The sequence below is a fragment of the Wyeomyia smithii genome, chromosome 1, assembly GCF_029784165.1.
Source record: "Wyeomyia smithii strain HCP4-BCI-WySm-NY-G18 chromosome 1, ASM2978416v1, whole genome shotgun sequence".
Taxonomy (NCBI): Eukaryota; Metazoa; Arthropoda; class Insecta; order Diptera; family Culicidae; genus Wyeomyia; species Wyeomyia smithii.
This window is the reverse complement of record NC_073694.1, coordinates 170,086,027-170,112,662: the sequence shown is the minus strand read 5'-3', so window position 1 is coordinate 170,112,662 and position 26,636 is coordinate 170,086,027. Positions and strand designations below refer to the sequence as shown.

General features: G+C 39.6%; 3 protein-coding genes across 3 annotated transcripts in view; 1 reads left to right on the top strand and 2 right to left on the bottom strand.

Moving 5' to 3' along the window:
• LOC129718814 (fatty-acid amide hydrolase 2-B) overlaps nt 1–19,259 on the top strand; it is a 28,350-nt gene extending 9,091 nt beyond the window's left edge. Inside the window, exons 2-5 of the mRNA XM_055669907.1 lie at nt 11,739–11,952; nt 12,011–12,340; nt 18,112–18,680; nt 18,738–19,259. Of these exons, the coding sequence (XP_055525882.1) occupies nt 11,739–11,952; nt 12,011–12,340; nt 18,112–18,680; nt 18,738–19,010 (1,386 nt within the window). The 3' untranslated portion in view covers nt 19,011–19,259. The remainder of the gene's footprint in view (nt 1–11,738; nt 11,953–12,010; nt 12,341–18,111; nt 18,681–18,737) is intronic.
• Nucleotides 19,260–19,272: 13 nt separating this feature from the next.
• Nucleotides 19,273–21,759, bottom strand: LOC129718810 (uncharacterized). Its single transcript, XM_055669904.1, has 2 exons — nt 19,886–21,759; nt 19,273–19,830 (listed from the first exon to the last, which is right to left on the bottom strand). The coding sequence occupies exons 1-2, from the start codon at nt 21,261–21,263 to the stop codon at nt 19,301–19,303; spliced, it is 1,908 nt and encodes a 635-aa protein (XP_055525879.1). The 5' UTR covers nt 21,264–21,759; the 3' UTR covers nt 19,273–19,300.
• Nucleotides 21,760–21,880: 121 nt separating this feature from the next.
• LOC129718809 (zinc finger protein 107-like) lies at nt 21,881–24,854 on the bottom strand. The gene is made up of 5 exons (XM_055669903.1): nt 24,409–24,854; nt 23,491–24,338; nt 22,678–23,428; nt 22,407–22,617; nt 21,881–22,337 (listed from the first exon to the last, which is right to left on the bottom strand). Exons 1-5 carry the CDS (start codon nt 24,602–24,604, stop codon nt 22,322–22,324), a joined length of 2,022 nt encoding a protein of 673 aa, XP_055525878.1. The 5' UTR covers nt 24,605–24,854; the 3' UTR covers nt 21,881–22,321.
• Nucleotides 24,855–26,636: the final 1,782 nt, after the last annotated feature.

The window sequence follows — 26,636 nt, the reverse complement described above, 5'->3', positions numbered from 1 at the left end:
TTCAATTGACAATTATCAGGTTATAGTGACGCTTTGACCCGTCGCTTTCAATTGAAAAGCTTTTGTATCATTTTCGAGCACTTCGTAAGTCACATGACACCCAATTGAAAGCTCTTGCTGTGATTCTGATAACTGAAGGGCTTGAAATTGATACAAACGCTTTTCAATTGAAAGCGGAGATTATCACCATTACTCTCAAATGACGATTCTCAATTGAAAATAACAATGAGCGCTGACGAAGACAGAAGGCTTCTATACAGTACTTCTATAGGAACGAGGGAGGAAATATTGATCGGAACTTGCGTAACGTATTTATTGGATGCCATTGCCGTTCTAACTGCGGCTTGCAGTTTTAGAAAACTACCATCAAACGACGCGATGCAGTGATAATTTCAATTGAGACGCTGAAGGAAAGGAAAGAGTCTCTCTCTCCGTCACTTTTTCCGTCGATTGAAATAGTCATTAGTTTCATTTGAAATGATCCGAAAGAAGAAAGAGGGAAAGAGAGAAAGAAGTGATTCGTTGACAGATGCCTAAAGGAATCAAGTGAAAATGAAACTGTTCGAATCGAAATGACAGCGCGAGTATATCAGTTTCATTGTTTTGTTTCGAAAATGTAGAGCCCTGCTTTTGAGTAATCCTAGTGAATAAGTGGATCAGTCATTAGTCAAAAGGCCACCATTTTCGATGGCTGGTCGGCGACCGGCTCGGATAATATTTTCTCAGTCAAAAGCTCTGTGCAGTCACAATAGCAGCACTAACGGATGATTGACAGATACAGTCAGGTTTTTTTTACGCAGAGGATACGTACCTCGTAAAAAAACCGCGTAAAAAACCGCGCTAATTGAAAAATCCGCGTAAAAAAACGCGTTAATTAAAAAATCCGCGTAAAAAAACACGTTTTTTTTAAATCCGCGTAAAGTAGTCTAGCGAAATGGACTTTAGAAAAAACCCTAGACGCTCTAGAACTAGTATTTAAAATTGTCCTCTTTGACGGTTATTCCGGATCTTTCGGTGGGCGGAGAGTATTTTTTGGACTAAGTCTTTTACTAGATAAACATTTGAACGTTTCTGGTTCCAACCCACGTTAATTCGGAAATTCGTGAAATTTTTTTTGAATTAGCGCGGTATCGCGTAAAAAAAACCGCGTTAATTCAAAAATCCGCATAAAAAAACGCGTTAATTCAAAAATCCGCGTAAAAAAAGCCTCGTAAAAAACCGCGTATGAAAAAACCGCGTAAAAAACTGACTGTATAGCGAATTCTATAATGAGTGATCATTACGGTGTTAACACATGGATACAAAACAAATACCAGAATTTAGTTTTTTTAATGAGAACGGATTCGAACTGTTTGAAAAAGAAGAGGGCAGTGTCACTAAAAGCGAGGAGTCGCAGATTATTTTTCTAGGGTTAAATTCTCCAAATACCTTTCCCCTGGAAAAAAATAATCATTTTAGATCAATACTACTGGCCGCTTAGTTAATACAGTGGAAAAAGTAGGCCATTTAAATTTTAAAAGAAACTGCTTTTGAATATACGAAAAATATTCAAAATCGACGGGTGTGACCACTGTTTACTTAATTCATGCGAAAGTCAGTTAGCCTAACATTTCTCCGATTCAACTGCAACATTTTGATCAAAGTAACCTATCTATTTATCCTTTGATTGGACCACAACACACTTAATGATTGCATTTTCAATTTTCACATTGAAATACGCATGTTATATCGTCTACTGTCAAAACATTTGCCATACACGCATATTTTCTGTACTATACTGCATGTAGGTATATTTTCTTGTTAGCAATTTCGAAGAGGTATGGTCGTGAATGCTAGTAAACCATTGAAGTTTTTTTCTACCGGTACCATCAATTTGCATTACCCAGGCACTGGGTACAGCATGGTAGTATCATCCACCAAGGTCGATGTTGACATTTTTACATTATACACATGATGCACACGATGACAGTTCCCTTTTTGCTAATGATAATTAGTCGACTGTATAGAACAGTTAATGCATTTTTTTATTCTATTCGTCTGCGGTAGCACTAGGTTCAGAGGTCATTTCGAAATTTGCCGGTACAGGTCAAAATTCCGGACAGGATGATTCGTCAATTGACGAAGTGATAGGCAGGAAACAAAGAAATTTCGCAAGTTTCAGTTCTTATGCATTTAAATTGTGTTACTCTAACCTCAATCATGCTATATCGATTTTCATCAGTTTATTCTGGTTCCTTGCGCTGGCACCTACTAGCATGGCAATAGAGTTTGTTCAATGTACCTACCTATATACATCAATCTGGCTACAGTTGGACGCGCCACCGCCCACACAAACATCAGTTGAAGTAGGTTAAACATAATCCATATTAGTCACGATCCTGCCTAAACGAGAACCTATGCTCACGCAAACATCGTTAATGTCCCTCTAATATCCTACCTCTTGGAGGGTAATAGTTCACTCACTTCATTAAAGTGACTATCACGATGTACACGTATTAGCAGCTGGTGGGTAATTGTGATGTTGACATCGCACGTGTTGTCCGCCAAAAAGAGCGTTATTGTCTTATTATTTATTTCACATTTTCATTCTTATCAGGCACGGGAGTTAAATATGCGTTGACAAACACCAGATGGATTGATATAGAAAAAGTCTAATAATCAGACTACATATGTCGTATTTTCGATAATCAATGTCATTGAAACGAAATATGACGTTCACCTATTAAATGAAACACAATTTCCATACAATTCTGTTTCTAACTGTTGCTGCCGTATGCTGACTTCAAATTGATCAACTCAAAAAAGTAAGGTAAGTTTCACACTTACCCGGGTAATTACCCCCTGCAGACATGCACAATGATTAACAAATTTTCGCAAGCAAAAAACACCTATGCTTGAGTCGTGCTACATGGGAAGGAGAAGGAAATTGTAAGGAAGCAGTGTGTGTTTTCAACCGGATACAATTACGCCGAACAATTGTCAAAAAAAACACAAACGAAGAACATTAGACAAGCTGAGCAGTAGCTCACTTTGAGTAATTTGGTCGATCGTTCTACATACCCCGATCTTACTGTACGAACTAACAGCTTCATCATCGTTACCGTCGAGACGCAAGGTACACCCAACGCGAACGGGGAATATTTTATTACTTTAGGGCAATTTTTTATTACTTATTGTGTCTTATGACTGCGCATTATACACAAATAGTAATAACCGAAAAGTAACAAAAATTATGACGGGCACACATATGTATATGTTTCTGCAGGAGAACATACAACCAAGCACCGCTGTGCATGTGTTAGCAAGACTTCACTCGCTGCATTTGTATTGATGCAACGATCAGATTCATTTTTACTACCTTCATTCACACATAATGAGAATCTCACCCGTCAACCTCAAATGTCTAATTAGAAACACTTTCGTTTCGTCCCCCAGTGTTTACAAGAAATGAATATATGTTATACTGTCTGAACAGAGTTGCCGAAGTTGCGAATATTGTTCTGGGTGGGCACGAGTTATGTATTTTCAAACAGGTGCAAATGAGTTTCCATCAACCAATGAGTATGTGTTTTGGATAGCTTGCAAGAAAGCGAATGTTTTTTTTTTCTCTAACGCAGTTTAAAGATCGTGATGTCATTTAAAGACGCATTTCAAGTCTTTGAAATCATCAACGTTTGCATACTCTATGACGGGGAAAATGCTGCTTGGCAGCTCTTGTCATATTCTTCCTCTACTCCGGATGCATACAACGAGCGAACTAATACACGCTCACCGGATGAATTGGAGATTGAAGAAACTTGTAACATGTGCAACATATGCGACGGTGTGTGATTTTTTTTTTTACTTGAGATGGAAAGGGAGCAGTTTTTGACAGAAAAAATCTTGCATGTGGTTGAAACGACCATTATTAGATAGTCGTATTCCCGTAACACGTGCTAAATATATGACAGTATGTGTTGTTACTTGACTGGGGAAGAATTTTATTGGCTTTTTAGTAATAGGTTTGTTACCTAAGAAGCAATTTTGCGCTATTGCTTCTAAGGTAATAAGGAAAAGTTTTGCGTGTAGCAGGATCAGCTGCTGTCAGATAGTCATTTTCAAGAGTTGACTGAAGCAGGTACTTTTCAATACTAAACAATCATGGGTTTGGACAGCTGTTTTCTGAAGCTTTGGTTGTCATGATATTCGAATTTTCAAACTAAACTTAAATACGAAAGGTTTATTGACACGGCAAAACAGGTTACAAACTCTATCGGACAACTTTTTGTAGTGCTGTAAAGCCTTGGCAGCTTTGAATTTTCGAGAACCCCTTAAACAGTAGAACCTGTCTGTATTAGAAAATAACAAACAAGGTTTTTTATCAGCTCTTGGTGGTCTGAACATTTGTTGTTCGTAATCGTCATTCTCTTCTAGGTAGCAGTCGATTTCCGTTATAATAGTTTTTTTTATAAATAATAATTTTGTCTTTCTGAAAAAAATTACATTTATTTTTCAAAATACTCAGCATTCATTGTAGAACCGTAGCTACTCCGTTTTGCGTAGGGGGAAGAAATTTTTTATTTGATTACACTTTTTTGTAGAGAAAGCAGTTTAATGTTGAATGATAGCAATAACGTTTGCATTTTAACAATTTTTGCCGATTTTCGATGAATTTACGTTCACTTACGTTGACAAAAGTACCCATGCAACATCAATCAAAGTAGCCGAATTCTAACTGCGGCGCTTTCTGGACGGTGAATGAGCCCGTTCTGGCATCTACAACATCTTGGCACTTTTGGACAGAGCATCGAAAGAAAGCCCGGTTTCGGACGGCTGATAACCCTGAGCGACAAGAAACTTCAAAGAGGAAGACCGAGGGAAGAGTAGCTACATCACTGCGTGCTCTTGGCCGGGAGGTCGGTGCAACCGGGCAAATAGAAAAAAAGTACCTGGCACACATAGTCAGGAAGCTCGTCTACTGGTCACAAATCTGCACGCAATGACGCAGAGGCAGCGGGTGAATAAGAGGATCAAGTCACAAAAAGGACACATGTCCTGTGAAAGAGAGTAAAAATTTTCGCTGTGCGAATTGTAACGGCAACCATATGTCGAATTTTTATCGATGCCCAGCCCGTTTAGCAATTGTTAAGGCAAGGCAAGGTAAACAAAATTCTCCAAGCGTACCAGTGACGCATAGTTTACCTACTCCTTTGCATACCCGTTAAACTTATGCACAGGTTACAGGTAGTTCGAACATTATACCGCCTAGTGTTGGTAGTTCGAAAATGACCGTTAATATGGGTAGGCAAAACACGCTAGAAAATAATTGTACCCCTATTACTCCAGCTAATATTGCTGCCGAAAATATTTTTTCTAATGTCAACTGCCTGGGGCCTATTACGGCAGGTAAACTTTCTTTTTTGCAACAGGCAATGTTCGATCTTATGAACGCCATGTTGCAGGCAAAATCAATGTTTGAAGCCATTCAAATAGGCACAAATTTAACTATTGAAATTGTTTCTAATTTAAAATTTAGCAATGATTTTAAATAAAACAATTAAAATATTAAATTGGAATGCTCGCTCATTGAAGGCCAATGAGAATGAGCTTTTTAATTTTTTAACAGTAAATAATGTGCATATTGCAATTATTACTGAAACATTTTTGAAACCTAACATAAAATTGAAATATGGTCCCAATTACGTGGTTCATAGATATGATAGGATTCAGGGTTCCGGCGGTGGAGTTGCAATTGTTATTCATCGCCGAATCAAACATCGTGCTCTTCCCCACCTTGAGACGAAAGTTATTGAAACTTTGGGAATTAAAGTTCAAACTGAACTTGGGATATTATTTATTGCCGCAGCATATTTACCATTTCAATGCACACGCGAGCACAAAAATTATTTTAAAGGTGATTTACAAAAACTCACCAGAAATCGTTCGAAATTTTTTATAATCGGCGATTTTAACGCTAAACATCGTTCATGGAATAATTCTCAAAGTAATTCCAATGGCAAAATTTTATTCTGATTCTTATTGATTGTTCTTCAGGATACTATTCTATTTTGTCTCCGAATAGTCCTACATGCTTTTCTTCTGTAAGAAACCCTTCAACAATTGATTTGGTGCTTACAGATCAAAGTCATGTATGTAGTGATTTGATCACACATGCTGACTTTGATTCTGACCATCTTCCAATAACTTTTTCTTTATCACATGAATCAGTTTTAAACCCTATGAGCTCTGTTTTTAATTATAACAAGGCTAATTGGGAAAGATACAAAACTCATATTGAGAGAAATTTCAATAATGAGCTTGATTTGCAAAACGAAGTGAATATTGATTCCGCTTTGGAAGCATTAAAATGTGCAATTGTTGATGCCAGGAATTATTCTGTTCCAAAGGCTCAAGTGAAATTTGATTCACCAATAATTGACGAAAATCTTCAACTTCTAATTCGTTTGAAAAATGTCCGCAGACGTCAATATCAACGTTCTCGTGACCCTGTTTTTAAAACTATTCATAAAGATTTACTGAAAGAGACTAAACATAGATTTACTCTTCTGAGAAATCAAAATTTTGAGACTAAAGTTGAAAAATTGAAACCATATTCAAAAACTTTTTGGAAGCTGTCGAAGATTCTTAAGAAACCTTCAAAGCCTATTCCAGTTTTAAAAGATGGTGAACGTTTTCTTGTATCCAATGAACAAAAGGCTCAAAGACTTGCTCAGCAGTTTGAGAGTGTTCATAACTCAAATTTGAATTTTGTGAGTCCAATTGAAAATGAAGTCACACGTCAATTTGATTTAATTTCTTCCCAGAATTTTTTACCTGCAGAAATAATTGAAACTAACTTGAATGAGATTAAATCAAATATTGAAAATTTAAAAAATATGAAAGCACCTTGTGACGATGGAATCTTTAATATACTAATCAAACATCTCCCTGAGAGCACAATGGAATTTTTAGTGAAAATTTTCAATTGCTGCTTCAAAATTGCATATTTTGCTCTTTTAGACATAGAAAAAGCATTCGACAGTGTTTGGCATAAAGGTTTGATTGCGAAATTGCAAACTTTTAATTTTCCAATTTTCCTAAAAATTATCTTACTGATCTAACTCTGCAGGTTGTCTATCAGAATTCAAAATCTGATAGATTTCCTGTCAGAGGAGGTGTACCTCAAGGTTCAGTCTTGGGTCCAGTCCTGTACAACATATTCACTTCAGATCTTCCTGATTTGCCTCCAGGATGCACAAAGTCATTGTTCTGCGATGACACAAGCATTTCCGTAAAAGGAAAAAGTCTTCGTGTCATTTGCAGTCGATTGCAGAAAAGTTTAGATATTTTTTCTTCGTCCTTGCAAAAGTGGAAAATCTCTCCCAATGTTTCTAAAACTCAAATGATAATTTTTCCGCATAAGCCTAGGGCTTCTTTCCTCAAGCCAAACAATAATCACGTTGTCAAGATGAATGGGGTTATTTTAAGTTGGTCTGACAAGGTTAAGTATTTGGGACTAATTTATGATAAAAAACTTATTTTCAAAGAGCACATTGAGAGTATACAAGCCAAGTGCATCAAATATACGAGATGTTTATATCCTCTCATTAACAGGAATTCTAAACTTTGTTTAAAGAACAAACTTTTGATTTATAAACAAATTTTTAGACCAGCAATGCTTTATGCTGTACCGATCTGGTCAAGTTGCTGTTCAACAAGGAAGAAAACGCTCCAAAGGATTCAGAATAAAATTCTGAAAATGATTTTGAAGCATCCTCCTTGGTTTGGTACACTCGAATTACATAGACTTACTGGTGTTGAACCATTAGAAGCTATGTCAAATAAAATTATTAACAATTTTCGACAAAAATGAAGACACTTCAAAGGATTCAGAATAAACTTTTGAAAATGATTTTGAAGCGTCCTCCCTGGTTTAGCACGAACGAGCTACATAGGCTCACTAATGTAGAAACATTAGAAAATATGTCAAGCCAAATTATCAACAAATTCCGACAAAAATCGTTGCAATCCTCAATTGCAACGATTAGCTCACTTTATAGTCAGTAAGATAGTTTTAAGTTTCGTTTTATTCCCTTTATTCCTTTTTTTTCTTGACAAGTAGGTTTAATAATTTTCCTACAATTACATTATCTTAACTGCGAAAGCTAATAACATTCAATAATACTAAAAAGCGTACAAATATATATAATAGTGTTGAAATGTCACCATTTGTGGCAGAACACACAATACTAATTCTGAATATATATTTTAGTACATAAATAAATCATTACAAACTCCCCCCCCCCCCTATAAAAAAAAATTTCGACAAAAATCGTTACAATCCTCAATTGCTACGATAAGCTCTCTTTATAGCCAATAAGTTAGCGATTAAGTTAGTTGTAAGTTTACTTCCCCTTTTCTGACAAGTAGGTTTAAATCCCTACGAATGATGAGTCCTAACTGCGAAAGCAAACAAATCCTAACAATTAAAATTACAAGTTTCTAACAGTGTTGAGAAGTCACCATTTGTGATTGAACACACATACTCATTACTTACTAATATTTATCATAAATACTTAAGCTACTAACAAATCCCCCCCTTTAAAAAAAAAAAAAAAAAAGAGGATCAAGTCGATTTTCCCGGCGAATCCCGACGTGGCGGTGGTGTGATGGACGACGAGACCTATCTCACCCTGGATGGCAACGACTGGCAGGGCACTTTGTATTTTACTTCTCCCACGAAGAAAGTGAGCTACGAAGTGAAGTTCACACATCAAGTTCCCCAAGAAGATGCAGGCCGTGAACGGGGAAATTTATAATACAAAGTGCCTGTCGGAAGTTGCTTCGTTCATCAAGAAATACCATAAGAGCGAAGACGCCGTGTTCAATTACTCGAAGCGATCGTTTGAGGAGATGGAACGACTGAATATCAATGTGGTACCCAAGTCGACGAACCGACCTAATATCCCTCAGCTGCGTTTCATCGCCAATATCTGGGCAAACCCGAGGGGTAAGATTTACTTCAACAACATAAAAGATCAAAATAATGGTCGAAGTGAGTCGATAAAGTCGATAGACATAGCTTCAAAAATATTGCATCGAATTTGATGAAATTTTCACAGCAGATGCATCCTAAGTTGTAGTTTACGAAAATTTTTTTTTGAGAAAACAATATTTTTTCAATAGTAACTATTGAAAACAATATGTTGAAAATCTATGTTCTGGGGCACTGAAAAATCTGAAAAAAATCACAAGTATTTCTGACGAAATTTCGAAACTTCCCTGAAAATTTCGCGGTGGTGTAATTTTTTGATCAAAAGATATGAGCTTTCAAAGTTGGTGCCGCAACGCATTTTCAAGCGCAAAATGTAAAAAAATAACTCAGACAGATAACTGAGTTTGATGAACTTCCCATGAGAGGTAATTATGTTAGCTTACTCGCAATAAATTCTACGATCTTGCGTGCGGCCTTCCGGCTGTTAACCGGAACATTCGCCATGACGGACGAAAATATGCGTGTAGGCATGTTTTTTAATTCTTTCTTCTTTTTATTTATCAACTCTTCCTCAGTTTTCGCGACAAAATTGTTAGAGTAGGTCTCACGCTTCAGGCTTGTCCAGAAATCCTCGATTGGATGCAACTTGGGGACGTTGGGCGGGTTCGCCAACTTGGGTACCACATCGATATTCAGCCGCTCCATCTCCTCAAACGATCGCTTCGAATAGTGAGCCGACACCAGATCCGGCCAAAACACCGCGTCTTCGGCCTTATGGCCTTTCTTGGTGAACCACGCTACTTCCGGCTAGCACTTAACTTTCCTCGTTCTCGGCCATTCCGATTCGAAAGAAAAGCAGCTTTGACATCCCCTTCTCGCTGATGGTCAGCCACCGCAGCACCTTTTGGGTAACTTGGTGTGGTATCGTGGTCCATCACCACCACCACGTCGTGATTTGCCGGAAAAACCGATTTGACCATCTTATTCAGGCGCTGCCACTGTAGCTCCGAGACTAGTGAAGCTTTCTGACATGTATGTCCATGTTTGCCAGGTACTTTTTCACTGCTTGGTCGGATGCACCGACCTTTCGACCAAGCGTACGCAGCGATATATCCACTTTTCTATCGGTCTTCCTCTTCAGCATCCTTTGGAGCTTCTTGTCGCTCAGGGTCGTCGGCCGTCCGGAACCGAGTTTTTTTTTCAATGCTCTGGTTGTTTTCCAATAGTGCCAAGATGTTGTAAGTGCCGGAACGGGCGTATCCGGTGCCCACGAACTGCCGCACGATGTCCTTTTTCGATGCATTGCTGTGATTGCTTATTGTTTTTGTTGTTTGTTGTTGTTGTTCGTCGATTATTTCTAAATACAACTAGCCTCAAATGTTTGTGTCATGTCATTATAATAAATAACGCTGTAAGTTGTGATTACAAACCAACCCAAACGGTAGAAGAAAGTAGCGAAAACTAGCTGATCATGTCGAAGGCTTTGGAAGAAAATCAAGAGAGAGAAAGGTTAGTGAAGGTCATATACGCAAGATAGCGTTATCAACAATGTTACCTTCATAGCCATGCTGTGAGCTTTCTGCAATAATTGTTTCAAAATGTTGGCTCGCAATCGAAATAGCACACAGCATGCCAAAATGTAATGTTGTTGAAAACCTTAATCTAACCTCTTATCACCCTCGCTAACATTAGCATTCTGCGATTTCTCCGTTCATAGCCTTGAGCGGAAGCATTCTGTGCTAAATTGTATATCCTTAATTTCGAGTGGTTCCGATTTTGATTGAAATTTGCATACGTATTTGACATAGCACACGAAGTTTTTCTCACTTTCAAAAAAATGTACGCATTTTAGCATACACTTTATCCAAGGCGTTATCTCCCTCGCTCAGAATCCTTTGGTTGTATGGAAAACTGTCTCAGAACGAATTAGAGACTAAAAAATAACCAGAGCTTAAATTTAAAAAAAAAAAGTTAATTTTTTCTATGGAAACTGTTGTTATAACTTTATAACAAAAAAATAAAAGGATATCCTAGATATGCGAGAGAAATTTGTCCTTGGAGGATAAGTTTTACAATTTTCTTTCAATTCCAACGTTTTGAGATAATCGAATTTTATATGAGATACGATAAAAAACCGATTATTATTATTACTTATTGCTACTGGGAAAGAAAGAAGAATAAAACTTCTACGTTGCAATCGTGGCCACACCCAATATTTACCGCCATTTCAAGCTAATACTTGCTTAGTGTAATGTCTGCTGTACTCTAGAGAGTAGGTTTTTTTTCGCCAAGAGAAAATACTTTTTTGCAAAACCAAAGGCGTGTGCAAAATTTCATTCAAATCGGATCCGTTCGAAGTTGATCAACAATTTCTCTGCACTGGCAAACCTCACAAAGAATGTTTAATTCTAACTAAAATTTATTTTGTCACGGTCAAATTTGCGTTTTACATAAGTCGAAAATTAGACTAGATTCGATACGTTTTCAGTAACCTGGCGCTACAACGCAGTGAATGGTCGAACGTGGTATTATCCGCACGAATATCAAGTAGCAATCAGCTAACCTTGAACTTGGAACACATATAGCTAATGGTACGACGAGTCTCTGATATACGTCGTGTGTGGCGAAACGAGAATCATAAGCACCCGATCGGTGAACTCGACTCGTCTAGCTGTATCAATAATGTTTTGACTGGTTTCAAGACTTAACGTTTTTTTTTTTGTAAACACCTAATTATGTCATTGATTTTTATTTCCTCCCATAGCTACGATCGGAAGATGTGGTCCGGGCATACATCGATCGCATACGAGAGGTAAATCCCCTGATCAATGCCGTCGTGGAGGAGCGCTTTGCTGCCGCCATCGAAGATGCCAAAAAGGCTGATGACATGATCGCAAATATGCAGGCCATCTGGCTGATCAAAACACATCCGCTGTTGGGTGTTCCGTTCACGGTGAAAGAAAGTTGTTCGTTGAAGGGTAAGTTAAGCTTAACTGTATACGCTACGCAAAAGGATTCTAAGTTTAATCTTGTCAGGTGCTCTGCTTACCGGAGGTTCTCTGCCGCGCCAAGGAATCAAGGCAAGCTCCGACGGTGAGGCCGTGGCGCTTTTGAGAGCTGCTGGATGTATCCCACTGTTGGTTTCCAACACGCCGGAATATTGTCTCAGCTGGGAGTCCTACAATCACATTACCGGGCGAACACTTAATCCATATGATTGCCGACGAACGGCAGGAGGATCGTCTGGTGGCGAAGGAGCACTAATTGCTGCCGGGGCGTCTTTATTCGGTGTCGGCAGCGATATAGCCGGATCGATTCGATTGCCGGCGCTGTTCAATGGAATTTTCGGCCACAAGCCGACGGCTGGTGAGTGAAAAAATACACGAATAAGATCAATATTGATGCATCTCATGTGTTGTCGCGTTGCGAACCAAGGTTATCAAATTACGTACACATATGAAGTTGTTGAATGCTTCTTGTTGCTTCTAGTATCAGTTGCCGATAACGCACGGTGCAATGTTCGCGAGAAAGGTTCTATTATCTGCTTGCTTATATATGTTCGGTACCGATTAGGTCGAAAATTTCCTATCTAGTTTTGTGTATTGGCAGAACGATAAGATAGAGAAATTGGAAATTGGAGAAATTGCTTAGTTTGGCTATTAAGGGCAAACAACATTATTGTTTTACAAAACAAAAATAATAGTTTTTCGAGAACTCAGAGTCCAAAAGTCATAGTACAATGCGTGGTCTTTTGACGCAATGTTTGCCAACAAAAACAATCACGCAAACATGATATTCACCAGGAATCTTTTTAACTCTTTTATTACTTCAAGTTCAGTCAACTATCAATGTTAAGCTAACAAAAAGGGTTTGAAAAAAACGGTCATATTAGATTAAATTTCGATTTTTTGTGTGTGCTTCTAGCAGTTAAACAAAAGTTGTCAGAGGATGGTTTTTAGAAAATTGTCATTTTTGAATAATTGATGGTTTTTTCAAAATTGCAAATATCCACACTTGTGGTTCCTTCGGAACGTCCGGATCTCTCCGGAAGTGGCCAATGCAGCCTATATTTAAAAATATGTTCTTTGGAAGATTCCTGATGAAAAAGCCTGAAGATAGAGGTGTCGCCGTCGCGTACTAAATTTTGATGCAAAAATGTGAATTTCCCCTACTGCAGGTTTCTCTGGGGTCTTCCGGATGAAAAATAGCCATTTCTCGATGAGTTCTTGGCCGATTCCTGCTCCTGATGAACCATTCGCTTCAGAAATGTTTTTTTCATCTATGTCAATGATGCAAAAACAAAAGTTGATCAAAATTTTGCCTACCCTACTTATTTTGACTATCCCCTGTACAATCAGGGGCAAGTGTCGATGAAGATTCTGCTTCCACCGATGATTTTATGGTTTATCACTGTCACAAATTATTTTACAATTACAATTCTCGCGAGAACAGTAATCTGCTTCCAATTTATTTACCTCTTTTGAAGCTGATATTTTACTACAAAGTACTGTTTCGTTACCATGACAACACTACGCGTTGCTATAGACCATTTTACGAACTGACAGGTGTCACGGATCCTGCTGATATTGATGCTGCTTTTACGAGCGTTATGTTAGCGGTTCCGAGCACCCTGTCAAAATTTTATTCATGAATTGAGTTCAGAAACGTCTCGTAAAATGGTCTATTGTATTTCGCTGCATCACCTATCGCGAGCAACAGTGGTAGGGCAATCACATCTTAGGTTTTCTAATTTTTAGTGAGTCATCTCAATCGCACAATTTAAAATAAACACGAAGCTTTTTACGTACTAAAAGACAGTGAATCCGATTTGCAGTAAAATTTTTTATATGTGTTTAAAGGTTTTATCAAAAAATTAGAGGAAAAATCACTTTTTTCGAATCGGAACAATTGGTATAGACCTAGGCAAACGAAAAAGGACATCGATTGGAAACTTGACACTTGGAATGTTAGGACTCTGCTCGCACAGGCACGCGCGGGCATCTTGGCCTGGGAGGTTAAAGTAAAGGTAGCAGCCATGGCCTAAAACCGGAGAACGTGAATTTTGGACTGTTGATCCGACCGCGGGCACTGCGTTCAATTACCACATCTACTACAGTGGCGGCAACAGAGCGAAATGGGCGTCGGTTTCGTGCTACTTGGAAACCAAATGAAGCGGTGGAGGCCTATTAATGACCGTCTATGCGTATTGAGGATCAAGGGCAGATTCTTCAATTACAGCCTTATCAACGTGTACGCGCTGACAAACTATAAAACCGATTACGTACGAGAAGTTCTATAAGCTTCTTGAGAAAACGTATGGAGAGTGCTCGCAACACGACATAAAATTCGTCATCGGAGATATGAACCCACAAGTCGGACGAGAGAAGTTCTTTCGTCCCGTTATTGGTAGGCAAAGCCTTCACTCTGCCACCAACGACGGCTTGAGGTTAGTGAACTTCGCTGGGCCAGGAGAATGGCCATCTGTAGTACCCATTTTGCACATCTTAACAATCGGAAGCTCACCTGTAGACACCCCAATGGAGAGGCCTGCTCCCAGATCGACCACATGCTGTTCGCGCCCGGTTGTATTCAAATCGAGAGCGGCGAAGAAGATACGGAAGACGTTGCTGCAGAGTATACACGGAAAGTTGATAGACGGATCAGTGAACCAGCTGGAGTGGACCTGAACGAGCAGTGTAAGCACATCCATGATGCGGTCAGCGAAATAGCACGAGAAGTTATAGGCAAGACAACGGGAACCACGTGTCGTGGGTGGTTCGATGCTAATTGTCCAGAGGTGACGGAATAGAAAAACCGGGCCTACGCCAACACGTTAGTATCTAATCGTGCGACGCATCAGATGCGGGAGAAATACCGGGAGGCAAGAGCTGTCAAAAAGAGGCTTCATCGTCGTAAGAAACGTAAGCAGTGCGATCGCGTCCTCGCGGAGGTGATTACCGAGTCACGGAATCAGGAACCGGACCGTGCTAGTACCTGCTATGTGAAATGACAGGGAGATGAAACTGGTTACCGACAAATCGCAGGTGACCAGGCGTTGGAAGTAACATTTTTAAGTGGTGTTGAGAGTCGTCGAGGGGAACAGGATAGAAATTGGGGAGGACGGACATGTTGTGGACCCACCAATATATGCTTGCAAAGAGCTGAAGAACCACAAAGCCGCTGGGAAGGATGGCTTACCGGCCGAAATTTCACAAGTCGGGAACGAGCGGCTGTGAAGGGACATAGACTCGACTGTACTAATTATCGAGGCATAACCCTTCTCAATTCTGCTTATAAAATTCTCTCTCGTATCCTGTTCCAGCGACTGAGGCCGTTGCAGGAAGCCTTTGTTAGAGAATACCAATGCGGTTTTCGAGTGGGACGATCTACAACGGACCAGATGTTTACCTTGAGACAGATCCTCGCCAACTTTTGAGAGCACAACTTTCAGACACATCATTTGTTTATTGACTTTAAGGCGGTGTGCGATACAGTGAAACGCAACGAGCTGTCACAAATTATCCTAGAACATGGTTTTCCAACAAAACTAATTAAGCTGTTACGTGCGACTCTTGACGGTTTCACATCATGCATCAGGACAGCGGGCGAATTTTCGGACGCGTTTGTGACGTTAGATGGTCTGAAGCAAGGTGACTGGCTCTCGAACTTGCTGTTCAACATAGCTTTAGAAGGTGCAATACGAAGGGCAGGTATGCAGAGGAGCGGCATCATCATCACGTATTCTTACATGCTTCTAGGCTTCGCGGACGACATTAATATAATTGGTGATAACTGTAGAGCAGTCGAGGAGGCCTTTACGGCTCTCAAAAGGGAAGCCGCGAGAATGGGATCTACTATATACATTGCCAAAATGAAGTACATGGTGGCTGGCAGAGAGCGTGGTAGTTCTGCGGGTGTTGGTGCTGCGGTGGAGATGGATGGGGATACTTTCGAAGTGGTCGACGAATTTGTTTAACGAGGTGAGCCGCTAGGTGAAGAGACGAATTGCGTGAGAGAATCCTGCGATTAATACTCGGGCCAAACTAGAAAATGGGGTGTGGCGCAGGCGCATGAACCACGAGCTGTACGAAGTATACAAACCCGCTGATATTGTCAAGCTGATGAAACACGACAGGTTACAGTGGGCTGACCACGTAGTACGGATGGCGGATGAGCGACTAGTGAAAATAATATTAAGCAGAGAAACGGATAGAGACCGACGACTTCGAGGCAGACCTTGCACGCGCTGGATATGTGCTGTTGACGAGGATGCCAGAACAGCAGGTGTAAGAAGAGACTGGAGAGGAGCAGCCCAAGACCGAGTTTGGATCTCAACAATCTGTCGCCATACAAGTGAAGTAAGTAATGGGCTCTATGAGTTAGAAACTGATAGCAATGCTGAACTAAACCATGTAAAGTATTTAAAATTACCCTACAGATTAAAATATGTACGCAAAATCGAGCAGAATCGTAAAATTGTCATTTTTTCATAAATCACGTTTTCGCAACCTGTAAATATTTTTTTAGAAAGTCGAAATGTTCTACAAAAATAGTATTAATTATCCTTTTATTTAGGGTTGAGCACCTTGACTTTTTCAACATCAATTGTTTTGTAACACTTTACTACACACCCACAAAATTTCATTGAACTCTAAGAGGCGAACGATACTAATACGCGTTATCAATCTATTAGGAATTATTTTTTAACTGTTTGCTTATAGATGAGAGTAAAATAATTGGCATTCTGCTGGATTTTTGTCAGGTTCAAAATTGGATAGACTGACATTTTTCTATTTTCTAGGGAAATACGCTAACTCCAAACATATGCTTCTTACCAAGAAAGCTAAATAGCATTCGGGAAGTCTTTTGATGAGGATATAGAAAATCCCATCAGCTCCTTGTGCTTTCATGTTTCTTAGAATTCGCTTTCTTAGATCGTACTTCATTCAAGTTTGTTCCCGGAACCTCTTCAGAAAGAAATTTTCGAGTGGTGATCAGAGTTCAATGAGACGAGCTAGCGGAGGGCTGGAAGTGGAAGAAAATCGAAGACAGCTGACTTTGTAAAGGCCCTGAAGGTGTTGGATTATTTCAGCTCTGAAGGCAAAGTGTTCCGCTTGGTTTCTTCAGCAAACCATGAAACGATCTGAGCTTCATATATTCAAGGTCCGGAAGGCACCGAACCGGCGTGATAAACAAAACACGGCGGCAAAATCCCGCGCAAGGAAGCTGTATCGAGAGTGGTTAACAAAACCGATGTATGTGGTTATGGATGACGAAATCTACATCAAGGCAGACGCAAAGAAGATACCGGGGATGGGGTTCTACGTTGTCAAATAACGGGTTGGTGTTCCGGAAGACATGAGGAAGAAGAAAGTGGACAAATTCAAAAATTACTTGATCTGGCAGGCCATATGCCAATGCGGTATTCTGAGTAAACCGTAACTCACAACAATACATTGTATATCAGAGACAATAACGTTGTTTTTGTACCAAAAACCGCAAACTCCCCAAATTCACCAGAGATTCGTCCAGCGGAAAAATGTTGGACCATAATGAAGGCCAAAGCTCGAACGAGTTGGAGTTGGAAAAAGAATGGATGAAAGTGAAAGAAAAGGTCGGCTCAATTATTGCACAAAATGTAATGAGGGGTCTTAAGGGGAAGGTGCGGGTTTTTAGCGATGCAAAGGAAATTGAACAAAGTAGTTATGCCGAAACATATTTCAGAGTATTAGTTCATTCCCTGAGAATTTCAAGAAAATCCTATTTAAAATAAATTTTTGGCGAACACTTTTTTCTAGTGCGTTTTTTTAATTACAAGCCTTACACAAACCTAATGCACGCTGGGACATTTATGCTTGGAACAGCAGTTTCATCCATAGAAACATTTGTGTTTCGTGGATAATTGGTGTTTAAGCTGTACATTCTCCGCGAATGTCCGTCTAATATGATGAATAATGAAGCAAATACCCTATGTATTGATTTTAGATCCCAGGTTAGCTCAATTTACTTCTTGCTTCAGATTATATCACCCTTATACTTGCTGTTAACAGTGAATAAGTAAATGAATAAATCCAAAACTGCATATTGATTTACTGTGCAATGTTATCAATTTTAATATTCTCATTCTCCACCCTCAGGTGTCATATCGATCAAGGGACATTTTCCCTCCTCGTCTGACGAAAAGTTCTCCAACTTTCTAACCGTTGGTCCCATGTCCCGCTATGCGAAGGATCTACCGACTCTAGTACACATCATGGCCGGTTCACAGGCCTACAAGCTGCGCCTAGACGAAACTGTCTACACCAAGGATATCCGAATCCACTACATGGAGGACGTTGGCTTTAACCCTGGTTTCATACCAGTCGACGAAGAGATCAAGATAGCGATGTACCGAGCGGTACAGTTCTTCAAGGATCATGGACTCCAAACCGAGCGAGCCGAGTTTGATCACATCAATGAAAGCTTGGAGATGGCCATGTGTACACTGCAGGCGCTGGAAGACGTTCCAAGCATTTTTGACAACAGAGAAAATCCAAAAGAGAAGCACAGTTTATTCGCTGAACTGGGTAGAGCAATGATTGGAAGGTCGCAATTAACATTGGCAGGAGTTGTGTTCTACATACTGTACAATACAAAATATTTATTAACTCCGGAAGAACATCAGATTTATTTAAGGAAAGCAGGGGAGCTGAAAAAACAGATAACTGTAAGCAATGATATTAGTAGGTATATAATATAAAATGTAATGAGTTTTCAACTACAGGATACTCTGGGAACTGACGGAGTCCTATTTCTGCCAACATTTCCCAAGCCGGCCTTACGGCATTATGAATCCTTCACCCACACAACGGGAGTAACGTACACGATGCTATTCAACGCGTTAGGATTCCCGGGAACCCATGTCCCGCTTGGATTCAACCGACAGGGTTTGCCAATCGGAATTCAAATTGTTGCTGCCCCCTTCCAGGATCGTCTGGCTTTGTGCATTGCAAGAGAGCTGGAAGCTGCGTTTGGTGGCTGGAAAGCTCCACACTAAGCGTATCGCTTGGGAGTATCAAGCAACCAGTGAAGTGTTTTTTTTTTTGTTTATGAAATTGTGATATAGAAGAAACCAAAAGCATGATGAACAGAGTTAATCGATGCCATTATCGAACTTTTGAGTAGCATTTACCTATAATTTTAATACAATGAATAAAATGAATTCAATTTGCCGTCGCATTGAGTACATTGCGAAAAACATGGAACGAAAGGATTTCAATAAAACAAACTATGTTAATGTTTTCAATTTGTATATTTTCATTAAAAAATAACTGTTTATTAGCGAGTTCATAAATCACTTGCCAGAGTAATATTGGCAGCGCATGATTTCCAGAAGTTAAGTCCAATATCCTTCACGTCAAATATGTTGTAGTAAGTCGAGCTGAGTGTTGCCCCGATACCGAACATGATAACGCATATCGAAAGAATGCAATCACTGCGCATGAAGCGACAGCAACGTTTTATTCGATGGTAGCAAAACGTGAAGCTTTCTCTCACTCGATTTCCCGGTGAGAAGTTTCCTCTGGCAGCGATTAGCGGTGTATGTCCAATCGATCCATATACACCGTGGAAAAGTGGCGAATTTCTATCAACATCGCCGGTGTCTCGTCTTTTAAGTCGTTCCATTTCCCGATAGCTTGTGGCCTCCAAAGCGGTCATCTTTTGGTACAATAGAGGCGGCAGAATAAATATAAGAGGCCCGGTTAGGGTTCCTCCAATGATGCCCATAACGACATCAAACCGGGGAAGAATTTCCGCTATTATCACAGCCAACCAAACCAGACTCGAACGAATGACACAGCGTTTGATTGTAAAATCTTTAAGGGAAAAAATATCAGTGAATAGTGTTTCAGGATCTATATTATTTGTTACCTCTGGATGCACCCAGAACATCTTCAATGTGCTGAAAGAGTGCCGAATTACCTACAGCACTAGACAAGCACAGCTGCAGTGTTACTAACATTATTGTTATGTACAGGGACCAACTTTTCGGTAAAATCTGTAGAACATTGTTCGTAGTGTTCATGCCGTATCGGTAGGCAGCCAACAGGGTTGTCGCGGCAGACAGGAAGCAGGTGGCCATCAGTCCCAGAAAAACGGCTTTTCCAATCAAACGTTTTTGATCCATATCGACTTGGATCGTTAATAGCATAGGATGAATATCAAACTGAAAGGCAATTATTCCGTATGCCTTCAAAAGTTTAATCCATGACGGCAAACCGAGCTCGATGCCGTTGAACGGGACAAAGTCTTCATAGCTGGTACCATTTGATGAAACGATAGCAGTGTCTTGACCAATCGAGTACCACGTTAGTACGGCAACACTGCTGCACACTATGACTGAAACACTGGCTAACGCTCGCATATTCTTAGGGCTTCCTAGCCACATTATAGGACAGAGAAACAGTCCTATCAACACGAGCCAATAGCAGAAGGAAAACTCGAATCCCCCGCCTGATACTTTTGACCCCAGCAGCTGCAGATTTTGTGAAGCTACCAATAAGTTTGGAATACCGCCACCAAACACTGTCATATCCAGGAGCACAGTCACAAACACACTCATCCGTTTTCCATAGGTGAACTCCGCGATTGCAGCATATGGATACCGATTCTTCGCCACAATCGAAGGGTCCAGCTTTTCGGCTATGGTCCAGCATCTTCCCAGAATGGTAGCCGTATAGATTTGCAACGTTATAACGAACAGGACTAGCGGAACTCCATATAGTCCACAGGAGATAATAGATTTTGGCAAAGCAACGATCGGGAACACTCCGAATAGGTCGATAATACAAAGACTGGCAAAGAAAAGGGACAGTTTCGTTGGTCCACGTTCACTTCTCGATATTGTAGGAGCAGTAAGACCACTGCGAGCATGGTGTTGCTCTAGAAAAAAATCCGAGTCACTAAATTCTACTTTTGGCTTATTACTATCACGGATCGACATTTTCTCTGAAATGGCTTTGTCAAAAGTGACTGCTCTAATGACTGCCGTAAAGTTATGCGCTGGTAGTCCAACGCACCCGAAGTGCTGGGTTGAATTCGTTGTACCCGTAATACGTATCATCTGTTCTGCCACTAAATTATATGAGACGAATTTCAGCCCTGTTAAAAACTCGCTGGAATCCCTAAAAGTGTTCCGACTAGCAATAAACTGGCCGCGAGGGTCTGAGCGGTTTGCTTGAACGCAACTTTCGTATTGCTTGTATTTCTCTTCTTGGCAGCGGAAAAGAAGTAACGAAATGGTGCTCATATCATATTACAAGGTATATCGCCTCATGCTGAAGTAGTTTGTTATGTATGATTGAAGTTTTAAGGTGAATACATATGTTTGGTACTGTATCGAGTCGGTTAGTGTTGATTGCCTACAGCATTTTACTTCATGAGTTTAAACTCTGTTCATAGCGGGCAGTGTGTCAACATATATGATCATATTACATTATTATTACAAACCGTAGTGCGTCGATAAATAATAATCTTTTGTTTCTTAAATCGCTTATTGTTTCATCTATTCACCTTGATAAATCTCGCTTCAAAGGTAACACATTAAACATTCAATTACTCATGAAAATATACAGAGGATTTTCCATGACTGAAACTTTCTAGTCTTTGCTTAAAGTGGCTTTAAATATTATGAAGTATGTATTTTGGTACTAATCGAAGTGTGGCACTTCATATGCCGATCACTTGACGTTTGCCAGTGAACCCAACCCGGGGCGTCAAGCAATATCCAAGCCAAAATCCTCATTCTTTCCAACTAATCTAGCGTTACATGACCCTGTGCTCATTGCTTTGCTTATCCCTATCAGACAAGCTAAATTAATGCGTATGTGTTCTCGTATTTTCTTGATTGATTTCTTTACACACACGTTTCCAGCAATCTGCACTTTTTTATTATGAAATACAGTCTTTAGTAGGCTCTGAGTTATGCTTTGTGTTTCACCTGCCCTGCCCTCAGTTGTACTCACGGCGTTGTTTTTCGATAAATATCACCATCGATATATATCATCAAGATTCCTAAAACTACATCGCAGAAATCAGAATATAATAGAATATAATCATAGGTTCCTCTTCTGCTAGGGAGGAACGAATACTTCAAATGCTTTTCGTACTCAATTGAAGCATTTACAATCTGATAATTATATAGCCTAAAGTAAATCACCACAATATTGAATCATTATTTCTCACTAGCCGTGCTTACGAGAGTGACCGACAGCCACTCTCCCTCTCTTTGTTATGTTCACTATTTCAACAGTTTATCATTACATTTCCGTAAAAATAAAAAAATGTAAACACTCACTTTACTACGATTTACGGTGTTTCGATTCTGCAAAATAAAACCAAGAATAGCTCATTACTAGGCTGTATGGGATAAGAGCAATTTCTGTATACTCACTTTAAAGTTACGACATCCGTTCCACTAGCTGAAGTTGCCCTTCGAAGTTGCGGTAAATGAATAAAGTTTGGATTAATGAGCTGAAACTGCTGCTCTTCACCACATATTGAGATCAGTGTCGGAAAGATCGGTAGTTCACTATTAATATCATACACCAGTCCAGTCCCATGCGATGACAGACCATCAACTGGTGGGGATCTCATGCCCGATTCTATTGCAAAAAAAATATATATAAAAGTCGTTATTGAAATTCGCTTGTCTGGAAACTTACCGCTTTCTCTAATCACATTGACAGCCTCGGTTCTTAAGCTAAAGTCGTTCTTAATGCTAAAATCACAATCGAATTCCGGTTGTACGTAGCCGAACTGAAACAGTTCACTGTCATCCGCTGCGAGTCCCAGAGGAGGTGGATCGAGCATGTCATCGTGCCTCGTTGCTGGCGATCCAAGAGGTTCTGAAACGTGTTCTCCGCTTTCGACTTTTCTATGCAGCGATGCGGTACACACGTTCTGCGTTGTTGTGTTTTCTTCCTGAACAACAGAGTCAGAAAGCTGGGGAAAGATATCATCCATTTCCTCCATTTTCAGAGGCTGAAGTAAGTCATCTTTCGACACCAAATTGAGATCAATGTTGGAGTTTTCCCCAACAAAGGGAAGACTTTCCTCTTTAATTGCTAATTGGAAAACCTCTTTCAGTTGTTTTTTCTTGATCTGGCGGGCTTTTGCTTGCTTATCTCGAACTTCGTCCTTTTTGTGTGTTACTATCTTCTCTTTTTTCTTTGTCATAAACTTTGGAACACTGTCCAACTTCTCACCGGTTCGGTGATCCACTTTATGCCGCCGACGTATGTGTTTTAACCAATTGGGAAAATTTGTAAAATCTCTAGAGCAATATTTACACTTAAAGGGACGTAATCCCGAATGAATATTGCTATGCTGACGAAGTTTAGAGCTGCTCAGAAACCCCTTGTTACATTCGTTACACACAAACGGACGATCGGCATTGTGAACTGCCGAATGCACCTAGAAAATGAAAATCTATTTATGTATTCCCTTTTATCAAGATTATAAATTCGCCAACACACCTTCAAACAGCGTTCCGTCTTATAACACTTCCCGCAAAGTCCACATTTGAACGGTCTCTCTTCGGAGTGAAAAAACTGATGTCTTTGCAGATGAGATCGCTCAAAGAAAGCTTTACCGCACTCGCCGCAAGGAAACGGACGTTCATCGTTGGGTAGATGCTTCTTTCGGTGATGAATAAAATTGATCTTCTGTACAAATGATTTATCACAATCTTCACAAGTGAATTTAGGGCCATCTGAATGAATCTTCCGATGCGAATACAGGCTGCCAGCTGACAAAAATTTCCCACAATCTGGACATTCAATCATTTGTTTTGGAATTGGGTGTAATTTTTTTGCATGACTTCTTACTTCTGCTTGGCTTTCGAAAACGGCATCGCAACGATCACAACTAGCTTTAACGGGTACGGTAGTGGCAGTTACTGGTTCTGGCTCTTGTGATGATTGATTTCCATGGACACTTTCATGTCGATTAAGATCTGACTTCTGATGGAATACTTTTGAGCATGTACCACATGTGTAACGCTGATTGGCACTATTCAAGTGTCGATAGATGTGCAATCTATAAGCTTTGTATTGAGATATTTTTTTATCGCACGTTGCACACGCGTAAATCGGTTCTTGGTTGTAACTCTTCCGATAGTGGAACTCATACTCGACCTTAGATTCAAACCGCTCACAACACTTATGGCATGTTATTGTCAATTTAGTGCGCTTTTTTGTACCTTTCCCGGCCATATCCTGCAGTTCGGAATCCAGAAATTCCTTTTTCAGAGGGATTCCGTTTTGATCAAAATATTTCGTCGGAGAAGGATTTTGCGGCTCCATCACCAAAATCAATTCACCATCTGCAAAATGCAATTATTTTTAACCGTGCCGATGGTAAGATAACAAACACAAGTGAAACAACCGACTTACCAGTTTTATGTTTTTGTTTGCTTCCAGCGTTGTTGTTACTGCTACCACCCCTTTTCCCATCATTTTCATTGCGGCATTGATTCGTTTTCTTGCGCGCTAGTGCTTGCGAGTTTGCTTCATAAATACCCTCATTCACAGCACTACTCACTACCGGAAGTGAAGACACACTCGGAACCAGTAAAATACTGGAATCCATCTAAAGTACAAACTATATTTGCCACAGAAACGAACAAACAAATTACAATACACGCACTTGTATCGGTCGAATTCAAACGATTGTTGCAGCTCCAAACTAAAGTATTTTAAGCTACAATCAACAATTATACCAACAGGATGATAAATCAAAAAGATTGGACGAAGTAGCACAAAGATTCCAGTGAGTTTACAGGTAAAAAACGGCAGACAAAATTAAACAAAACAAAGACCAGCCGACGAGGCCATTTTTGTTTTTCTCACAGAAATGACAGATGACGCGCTCGGCCAAAAAGGCTTTTATAGGTTTTTTTTTAAGAACGGAGTGATGGGAACGATGGGAAAAAAATTGTTCCGTTTCCATATACGTCCTTTAAGAGTAGTAATGCCAGATTGAAAGACGGTTTTTCATTGAAAGACTTTTAACCAGCGGTGAAGACATCCTTGACGTTGTAAAATTTGTGCAGACAAAGTGAAGCATCCGTGATTTGCGAGGCGAACTGTTTTTGCTTGACATCTCCCTGGTATTATTGCAGCCTTCGGCCGATTTTCACCCCACATATCGGGTGGAAAGACATGTGAAGATTAGAGTACCTATGAACAGTGTGGTGCCATGTCATCTTAGGCAACGCTGGTAACACTGAACATCTTTTTTCTTTTCTCCACACAATATTTATAGGTTGTTTGCTCGATTGGAATGGCACTGATAGTTATTACATTGAAATAATTACAGCATCGATAATACAATCAATAACCTTGTAAAGATTAATTGTAATAATCTGTAGATCATATAGTTTGTCATTACTTTTTTCTCCCTTGTTGAAAATAGTAGGAGGCTGGTATCCAAGACACTACCGCATAGTTGACGTAGGACTACTTTGCTGCTCCAAGCATAACTGTCCCAGCGTCCATAAGGTTTGCACAGAATATGGGACAGTTATGCTTGGAGCGGCAGTACAAAAGCTTTATATTTCCTTTTGAAGCTCTGTTTGATTCGAGATCGTTTTGCCAAAATCGAGCGGATACATTTAATGACATTTGGGTGTTTTCTTGATTTATTTCAACCAATTTAAGCTCTACATCCTCCAAAGGAAAGGTATTTTGGTTCTTTTTGTCACCGGAGCGGATAACCGGAATCGGTAAAGCGGTTTCGGAGATATCATTGGAATATGTTCCGGCAATATAATGATCATGATCAAAGCAGTACTATGTTTCTAATTACTCGGGTGATAATATCAAGTATCTAGGTCGTCAGCCTAAATTCATCAAGCGACACCTCAAACGACTTGGAACGAAAACTAGTTCATTGGTGACCATTTCTACTACTAAGGCTCGTGGAAAAACATCGATAACGAATTACAGTTTTCAGTAGAAAATGCATATTCACAGAAAATTTAAAATTGACATTGAAATTTTATGCACATGTTAACAATCAATTCAGGTCAATTTTAACATTTCATAAGTATACAAAATCAATCAGAAAAAAATTTAATCAGTTTCAAGATACCAAAGAACAACGAAGATATTTGGAAGTCATAATATGTCTGTTATCTTCATAAATAAACCGGGCTAGTGTGATGTACAAGCCTCAGTAAATAATGTTTGCATAGTGTTGTTCAATTAAAAATAAGGCTATGGAAAGTAATATTTTCTTGTAGATGTTATTGCAGAAAAAAATTTAATTGAAAAACACAAATCCAAATGTCGGATCTCCAATATCAAGATGAAATGTTTTTGGTCTTCCTCTATACGGCCAACGCGGGATGCAACTAGGATTGTCATATTGAACCAAATTCATTTAGCTAGTAAAATATAATCATCAGTACAGCTCGTTTAACTACCTGTTCAAAAATCTGTATGGAGCATTTTGGTTTTCCATTGTCTCTTAAGTACCCTATATTTAGTTTTTTATTAAATCTGAGAAAAACAGAGTGTAGAATTCAAAAATAAACAACGCATTTTATCTGTACAATGCACCAAATTTATACCCTGCTATCTGCCTCTAATCATATTGAACTCTGATATTTGCTACTAAA

Bases quoted from the DNA above. Each gene is read 5' to 3' on its own strand.
- LOC129718809 (XM_055669903.1), bottom strand. From the start codon at position 24,604: ATGGATTCCAGTATTTTACTGGTTCCGAGTGTGTCTTCACTTCCGGTA. The intron at 24,339-24,408 runs GTAAGTCGGTTG...TGCATTTTGCAG, and splicing joins CAAACAAAAACATAAAACTG to ATGGTGAATTGATTTTGGTG. The intron at 23,429-23,490 runs GTGTGTTGGCGA...TTCATTTTCTAG, and splicing joins AGACGGAACGCTGTTTGAAG to GTGCATTCGGCAGTTCACAA.
- LOC129718810 (XM_055669904.1), bottom strand. From the start codon at position 21,263: ATGAGCACCATTTCGTTACTTCTTTTCCGCTGCCAAGAAGAGAAATAC. The intron at 19,831-19,885 runs GTAACAAATAAT...TTTCCCTTAAAG, and splicing joins TGTTCTGGGTGCATCCAGAG to ATTTTACAATCAAACGCTGT.